The sequence below is a fragment of the Tinamus guttatus genome, unplaced genomic scaffold (assembly GCF_059628265.1).
Source record: "Tinamus guttatus ecotype Peru unplaced genomic scaffold, ASM5962826v1 Tinamus_guttatus_pri_ptg000043l, whole genome shotgun sequence".
Taxonomy (NCBI): Eukaryota; Metazoa; Chordata; class Aves; order Tinamiformes; family Tinamidae; genus Tinamus; species Tinamus guttatus.
Window position 1 is genome coordinate 574,905 of NW_028288577.1, and position 8,792 is coordinate 583,696.

Sequence of the window (8,792 nt, forward strand, 5' to 3'; positions counted from 1 at the left end):
TTTTTTCCTGTAGATTCTGCAACCAATATCAGAAAACTGAAACTGATGATTTGTGTGGTGTGTACTGTCTAGAAATATATACACATATTTAGTGTGTTTCTTCACTCTTCATAATAGGATGGAGATTTTTCAGGTTAAAATATAAGACAATATTCTAAGAAAAAGGCTTAGATCTATTAAACAGTTTTTTTAGTTCTGTGCTTAGCTGTTTTTCAGATTACCTTTTTTTTTGCAAACTCTGGTTTAAGCCTCACTGAAACAATTCCCTGCACTTGTTTCTGCAGTCCTTTAAGACTCTTAGCGAGTTGCTATTATTCTTATGCGGTGTAGAGAGATCGCGTTTGCTAAGCGTCACCTTCTAACTACAGGGGTTTGTTTTTCTCAGATATGGATGACTTAAAATGTGCCCCATTTGGAAGCTATACCAGCGGGTCCGCGGTCAGCAGCCTGGCAAGCTACGACTGGTCCGACAAGGAGGACGTTCATCAGGGCAAGAAGCTCCCTGCCTTCGTCCAGCCTCCGGGAAGTGGATCCTCTGCAGCCACTTCAGTCCTTCAGAAGAAGGAGACTTTGTTTGGCAGTTCGGAAAACATTACCATGACAACAGTTTCCAAAGTGACAACCTTTTCTAGCGAGGATGCTTTGCAGGACGCTCCGTTTGCAGCCTTTGCAAACTTCAGAGACTGCGGCCTGATCCCCGGCGCTGCGAGCGATGACGACGTCGGAGACTTCGGCGGTTTTGCGAGGCCTTCATCAGGCGCACGGGATGCAGCAGCAGCAGGAGATGCAAATCACGAGGCAGATTTCATTGCTAGCCAGGTCTCTGCTGAATTGCCAAAAGAGCCTGCAGATGACTTTGGAGAATTCCAAAGCGAAAAGCCCAAAATCAGCAAGTTTGACTTCTTGGTAGCGACTTCCCAAGGCAAGGTGAAGTCTAGTGAAGAAATGATCAAGAGTGAACTGGCTACCTTTGACCTGTCTGTCCAAGGTAGGTGTGTTTGGGGTGGAGGAGGCTCATAACACATACATTTATTGAATGTTTGTTTGTCCTATTGAATTGCAAAGTGGGCGGTGGGAATGGTTCCAAAGACTACTAAAAGCAAGCTGCATCTTCTGACGGTTTTTGTTGTGTTTGGAATAGGCCTTTTTCTAGCTATAGAAACCTACTGTACCAAAAAAAGTAAGAACTGAAAAACTGGGGAAATTTGCATAATTTCCTGGGTAAGTAGAAGGCTTTGCTCTAGAGTCGTAGCACATCGTAGCTACCATTCTACTCATTGTAAGCAGTTGCTGTCTTTATTTGTAGAAGAATAACCAGTTTGTATCCTAACACTCCCAGGGTCACATAAAAGGAGCTTAAGCCTAGGTGACAGAGAAATAAGCCGCTCTTCACCTTTACCAGTTTTGGAACAACCATTTAGAGATCGTTCAAATACTCTGAGTGAGAAGCCTGCTTTGCCTGTCATCAGAGACAAATACAAAGACTTAACTGGGGAAGTGGAGGTAAGGAGTTACCTGGAAGGCAGGTGAGTCAGCAGTGATGTCCATCAGGGTTAAAGGTGTTCTGCATCCCAGCTATTTGGGGCTTTAGCTAGTTTTAATTTAGCGACTGATTTTAAAACAACCTCGGTAATGTTAGGTGCTTTGATTGGAAACTGCTCATTAAGGAAGCTTCTTTCTTCTTGGTTTTAAAGCCTTGTGATATATGGAAGAAAACCTGTTGTCCAAAACTGTCAGGATAGCTTGAACTGGTTGTCTAACCTTGTGACTGAAAATTCGTTTACAACTAAAATCTAATCCCAGTTTTGGCTCTGACACTACTGGCTTTGGGAAAGGGCTTAAGTTTTTTGGCTATGTGATAGTTATTTCTCTCGTGTTGAGCGTAGATAGTAAAACAACTCAGATTAAATTCTGCTAATCCCCATTTCAGTAACATTAGAACTGTAACAAACGTGTCTGGAGTAGGAAAGTGCAATTCAAACTTTTTACCTATTCGTACTTGTTTTCTTTTCTTTTGAAACTAATTTTAACTCCCAGAAATCAAAATCTTAATATTGAAATAGAGTATTTAGAGAATTAAAAATAATGGAAATAAGTATTAAAAACATTCTTATACCTAACCTGTAAAAAGTTGCTTTATATACTCATCTTCTGGGCATTTACTGTAGTAGGATCAGTGTAGGAACAGGACTCAGAGTCTTTTTCTTTCCAACAGGAGAGTGAGAGGTACGCGTATGAATGGCAGAGATGCTTGGAAAGTGCCCTGCAAGTAAGTGTGTCACCTCTCCCAACACCTGGGTACGGCTGTAGTCAGTGCTGCAGACCGTGTACGCGTGGAAGGGTGCGAGTCACCCGGAGTCAATCACATCTTTTAAACCAAAAGCTGTCACAGAGTAGAAGTGGCACCTCCTCAGCTAAAGATCCTGGCCTAATCTCCCTGTCACTTATGATTAGTTTGGCTGTTGCGTAAATTACCAAGTAACTAGTTAATTTGCAGTTCCTGGGCTGTGAGTGACCTAATGAGGCATGCTGTTAGGAACATTGATACTGGTATTTCACAGCCAGAGTGGTTTTGAGTGTGCACAAAAACTGTAAATGCTTTTATTAAAGTAGATGACAAAGCACACATGCACTAAAAGTATTATTTTAGTAACAAAAATATTTGAGGGAATGCACTGAAGTTTTGCCAGTTCCTACTTTTATCTGATCATTAGAATTACAACATGAATGTATAAAATCATGTCATGCAGGCTTTTTTTTTTTTTAATATAAAAGGCAAATTAAAACAGTTTGTGTTGGTGGCAGACTTGTTGGTGGCAGTAGCAAGTACTGTAAGGTAGATAACGCTACCATTTTATTAAATTCTCTTCTACCAGGTAATAAAGAAAGCAAATGATACCTTAAATGGAATAAGTAGTTCATCTGTTTGCACTGAAGTTATCCAGTCTGCTCAAGGCATGGAATATTTATTAGGTATGTGTTGATTTACCATGTCCATTAAAAGATCTTCTTGGGAGAATAATATATGATCGCTTCCCAACCTAGTATTGTTTTTTAGCTTAATCTATGCCTGCACTGAAATAATGAGCAAGTCTTCAGCTAAATGAATGTAACGATTACTTTTGAAATAAACCCCCATGAGTACCTTGCACGTGCCATGCCTGTTCCCTGCTATTTCCCAGGTACACTTAAAGGAATGTGTGCTTGCAATTAATCTGCCTGTAATTCTCCACTGTGTTAATACCAACAGGGGTTGTTGAAGTCTATAGAGTAACGAAGAGAGTTGAACTGGGTATCAAAGCAACTGCTGTGTGTAGTGAGAAACTCCAGCAGCTTCTAAAGGATATTGATAAAGTGTGGAACAACTTAATAAGCTTCATGTCACTTGCTGCTTTGACGGTAAGACCAACAATAAGCTATAGCTTTTCTAGAAGATAGTCCATAATTGCATGTAAGGTGATTTCACAGTGTACTGACTTCTCTTAATCTCCTTTTGCAAGATAGAGATGCCCTTGTCTGTGGAATCACGATTAAAGCTCTCTGTAACTCTTACTCACCTGCAAACATGATGTTGCCCCAGTGTCTTAGTGATTTAGGTGATATGCTACGAGCAGCACAGGGATAACTACGATATTTTCCTTTCTCTCTGGATTTGAATTGCCTAAGTTTGTTTTGGTTCTTGCTACGGACAAAATAACTTTTCCATTTCTGGACAGAACTGCCAGGCAGAGCTCAATTGTTCTGAGAGGAGAGGAGTCTGGTGGGAGCACGAGAGCTTTCCGTGCAACCGCGGAAACGTTTCAGAGCGAGCGAGCGGCTCTGGGGGCGGTGAGGAGCGGGAGCACCCGATGGGAAGGGCGCTTGGAGGAACCGGGCGTGCGGGGGGCCACCTGCAGAACCTATGAAGAAGGAAAGCAAGGAATCAGCTCGCCATTAAATATCCCACACTCCGTGCGTGTGCTGCAGAAAATAGTGCGCAAAATGACCTTCCTTAACTGCAGTGAAAGCGTGTTCTTGGGGAGTCACCTGTCTGTAGGTGCTTCAAATGGCCCAGCGTACCGTAACGCATCCTTTTGACTCAGTCTGTGCATAATGAGTCTTGTCTTCTTATGTTAATACCAATACATCACATCAAGCATCAGTAAATGTGCCATAACCGTAATCTTTTCACTGAGCATCTTAATTTGTGTCTCCCTTTTTGCAATGCAATTATGACCAGCTAAAGATCTTTGTTCCTCAGTAAGAACTTCTTTATAAACGAGACCCTGAACACTTGGTTTCTGCTTGAAATAGCCATTTTGACCTAGGTCACTCCTTGCAGAACAGGTATTTTAAACTATCAGTCCTTTTTTATGCATCTTCTATGTCTTTTTAAACCTCTCTGGGACAAATACTGGTGGCAAGCAGGTATTTTTGGTGACACTGTATTACACAGATCATGTCAGAATGTGAAGTTTATGCTTTCATTATTTTCCTACTTGGCAGGTGAAGTTGATAGCCTGGGATTCATCTATTGGAAATCTGACAGTGGTGGTAATCTAGAAAGCTATCAGGTTATACTGTTTTGATTGAAGCAAGTGGATAAAAATTTACTACTTAAAGTGCTTTTCCTTGGAAGATTACAGGGATTGTCTTAATGTCTAAGCTTGTTCACATGTCATCTGAGCTGCAGTGGCTCTTGCCTTGTCCAGCTAAATTCTGAGCACGTCAGGAGCTGCAAACACTGGCTTCTCCTACACGCATGATACCTGTGTCTTAAATCTATTAAGAGACAGGGGCTCCCGATTCCTTTTTCCTGATACCTTCATCTCAAATTGCAGTCACGGATCCTAAATGGTGCAGAAGTGCCAATTAACTTTGTAGAAGTATCCTAGCTCACAGGCATGTGCCTGGAAAGGTTAATTTTGTCTTTTGAAGGTAATTTTATATATATCTGTGTGGTTTTCTTTACAAATTACAATATGACTTTTTCATTTGCCTCACTCTTGTATTTGGTAAACAAAAATTGGAGCACATCTATTAATTTGATTGATCTATTGTAAGTTTTTTTTCAGGATTCCAGTTTTTGTCCAGTCATTCAGCTGGAGGAGCACAATTAGGATACCTAGAGTATGGTTTAAGAGTACAGATACATTCTGTGATAACACTGTTCCTTTAAAAACCTCTTACATTTCCAGGGATTGTTTCTGATTACACTGCTATGTTCAAGCAAAGCTGCAGCAATTTTATACCACGCAGATTCAATTATCATTTATCTTGTGACTGAAATGTAAGATTGTGTAACAGAAAAATAAGTACATTCACTGAGCTCTCTTATTCAGTTATATCCAGGCTTATTCTCCCAACCTTTGTCTCTCTTTAACCTGAGAATATATATGACATACTAACAACAGTTGATAACCTTAGTTCTTACATGGTTTGGTTTGCCTTAATATTCCATTTTATAGTGCTGTGCAATTCTAGATTCAGAAAGAATAACTACTGCTCTTTTGTGTTGAAGAAATAATACGGAATTCAGGACAATAAACACTGATAAACACTGATACAGATAGCACTTTTGAAAGCTGTGCTGGCCAATGACTTGTTTCCTTGCAGCTGCACAAGCAGTTGTTGCATTCCACTGTTTATCTTCAGCCAATTTGTAATATGCTGCAGCTGAGATGTAACTGCAGCTGCTTTTGTCTTTCTTCAGAAGTCTCTTCCTCTTTTGATGTGGGAACATAGAACTTATAAATTCTTTCCTCCGTTTTATAATCCTTTTTCAAGAGCATGAGAGTTACAATTTAATGTTGGGGGAGATCGCGTAGCAAGCTTGCAAATATATACTGATGGTTTTGATTAAATCATGCATCACTTTGAGAAAATGTAGTGTGTTGTCTCTGCCATATTGCTTGTTTGATACTTCAGTCACTGAAACTGCCTAAATGTTACTGTCTTATTCTTTTAGCCGGATGAAAACTCCCTGGATTTCTCATCTTGTATGCTGCGTCCAGGCATTAAAAATGCCCAAGATCTTGCCTGTGGGGTATGCCTCTTAAACGTGGATTCAAGAAGTAAAGTAAGTATCAGAGCCTCCGTTGTCACACTAGGTTTTTAATGTAGATCTGATTGCGTTTAACTGTTGGGTATATCTACAAATCTCCGCGACTATAATTTGTAACTGGAAGTAGCAAAAGCAAAATCTGATGTGTATATATGGGACTGAAATAATCCATGGCCTATATTAGCTGGGCCTGGGGTATGACAGGTGACAGCTGTGGATAAAGGGTTTGAAGAGTTTAACTGTTCAGAATGGGGAAGAAACTGGGTAGTGAGACTTAACAACTATATATATGTATTTTTAATGAAATGCATCTCTGAAGATCATGCCAGAAGGGGAACTATTACAGTTAGGAGAGCTGGGAGGGTATCCCGAGATATGTGTACAGTACTGTCAACCAGTCGATGTATTATTAGCAGTTTTGTTGACTTTCTGGTTTCAACGTTATTTCAGAAAGAAGAGAAACCTGTGGAAGAGCTTCCTAGAAAAGTATGAACTGTAAAAAAAACATTCTTTATAGAATCATTCTCTTAGCTGAGTGTGGAAGGCTGAATTGCTGAGCAGCCTTCAGCTGTCATTCTCAATTGTACCAATCATGACTCCTCCTAGTCGTTTCTGTGACTGTAATACTTGATCCGATCAACTAACACGCTCCAGAGCCTCCCCTGTCTCGTCTGCATGCTCGTGTCCTGTGAATAGCGGTCTGGTTTTGTGCTCCTTCTGTTGTGTGGGAGAAAATTCACCGCAGGGAGTTTCCCAGTTTGTAGCTGCCCGTGTGTCTGTTGCAGAAGGTGGGAAACCCCCGTTTGTTTGCTTCAAACTTGGACTGTTGGCTGTGTGCAGTAGGCAATGGCATTTTCTGAAATCTGTGGAGGCAATCTGAGATCATGAGGAAGAGAGTTAGAATATCTTTTTAATAAGTAGCCATGAAGCATTAAAAATATATATTTTTAAGTAGGAACAGCTGCTAACCATGTTGTTCTTGAACAGGGAGAACAAAAAATCAACCATATCTCAGAGGGTCTGGATTTTTATTTATTTGTTTTTGCCATGACTTCTAAGCAGTGTCTCCTCCAGCAACGTATTATCAAACTTTGTTCATGGCTTTACACACCCTCTTCTGAAGTTCCTTTTGTAAAAGCATGTTCATTTAATAGAAGAAAGTGGACCAAATTCAACCTGAAACACTGAAGGGTAACACTGATCCCAAGTACAGCAAAACTAAATCCCAGCAAAATTTGACCCAGTGAAATAAAAGCAGTAGCTAGTGACTGCCTGGCAGAACAGGCTCTTCCTCTCTGTGGGTGTGCAGGAGAATTAGTAGGGCACGAAGCAGGTGAGTTAACTCCCAGGTTTCAGATCAAGTGGAAACACTAACCACATCATGCTCTTTAATACGGACTATTACAGAAAAAGTAGATGTGAGCTATGAGGCCTGATGGCTGGAAGTTTTGTCCATCTGCAAACATTTTGCAGACTAGAATAAAATATTGTTCGTTGGCTGCTTTCTTTCTGCAAGTGGAGGTGATCTATTCAGAGTGAGAGGGTCCAGGTTCTTCCATGCTGTAGCATTCTGGGATGAAGACGTGCAGTATCGTTTTTCCACTCTAGTTTCTGTGTCCTGGAGTAGATGAGACTCTCACACTTGTTTCGATTCTTGCTATTCTAGGCCTTTAATTCGGAAACGGATAACTTTAAACTGGCTTACGGAGGGCACCAGTACCATGCAAGCTGTGCCAATTTCTGGATCAACTGTGTGGAGCCCAAACCTCCAGGTCTCATTTTGCCAGACTTGCTCTGAAGGGAGTTCCTCTGAAGATGGATTATCAGGTTCTAATAATATAGGACACTTGGGCAATAATGTGATAGAATGAGTGGAAGGGCTTTCTGGAACCGTGATGAGTATTTGATATGTTTGGCTTTGATCTTTGTTCCATGATGGGTTGAAACCTTGGTCAAATATACAAGCTCCCTGTGAAGGATTTCACTTGAATTCTGAGGTCTTCAGAAATAACCAGGAAAAAAAATATAGTGTGGCACAAAATGCAGTATTTCAGTCCTTCTCAAGCTGAAAGTAGGTTAGTTTTGTATCAAACTCACCTGCTAATCAAAGTGCATAAACCTCTGAGATGAGATTCTACCTGGTTTCCAAGAAAAACTGAAATACTAGACAGATTTGCATGGAAGTGACCACTTAAATACTTGAAATATGTATTTGCAAACGAGTCTTCTCTTTAATATTTTTGGTATATGGACGGTGATGTTTTTCTTTAAATATTTGCTGCTATCCTGTTACAATGCAAAAGCCACAAACTTTCAAGGTAAAATGATTATTGACTTAGGAAATGAACTGCAGAGAGTCATTGTATGTTTATCCTTCTACTGTTCTGTATTGAAAACTACACCGTACTCATACACGTAACTGGTTAATATGGGGGAATAAGAGCTTGGAAAAATTGTTGAAATTTTCTCTATCATATCTCAATTCTTCAGTACAGGCAGCTGGATTTTGGGACTCGCAATCTCCGCTCTTCTGTTGTAAATACTGGACAAATTCCCTCTCGGAGCTGTCCGAAGCTATAGTGTGCTTTGTTATGCCTTTCACGTTCCCCTTAGGTGGCTGCACGGCTCTTGAAAATTGGACTTCACTGCTAGTGAGCGCTTGCTGCTGTATCTATTATCCTCTCTGTATGTCAACACGCTTTTCTTGGTGGGATTCCTGTGGGTACCTGGTGCAGTGTAGTGCTGTCTG

General features: G+C 40.6%; 1 protein-coding gene across 5 annotated transcripts in view; it reads left to right on the top strand.

Annotated features, from left to right (window-relative positions):
• Window positions 1–8,521, top strand: part of SYNRG (synergin gamma) — a 32,225-nt gene extending 23,704 nt beyond the window's left edge. For 3 of the 5 annotated variants that reach the window (XM_088535986.1, XM_010221096.2, XM_010221097.2), the window contains 8 exons: window positions 386–988; window positions 1,340–1,503; window positions 2,216–2,269; window positions 2,877–2,973; window positions 3,251–3,399; window positions 5,948–6,058; window positions 6,494–6,529; window positions 7,710–8,521. In XM_088535986.1, the coding sequence (XP_088392112.1) occupies window positions 386–988; window positions 1,340–1,503; window positions 2,216–2,269; window positions 2,877–2,973; window positions 3,251–3,399; window positions 5,948–6,058; window positions 6,494–6,529; window positions 7,710–7,841 (1,346 nt within the window). In that variant the 3' untranslated portion in view covers window positions 7,842–8,521. The remainder of the gene's footprint in view (window positions 1–385; window positions 989–1,339; window positions 1,504–2,215; window positions 2,270–2,876; window positions 2,974–3,250; window positions 3,400–5,947; window positions 6,059–6,493; window positions 6,530–7,709) is intronic. The other 2 variants (XM_088535996.1, XM_010221098.2) reach the window with 1 other exon arrangement.
• Window positions 8,522–8,792: the final 271 nt, after the last annotated feature.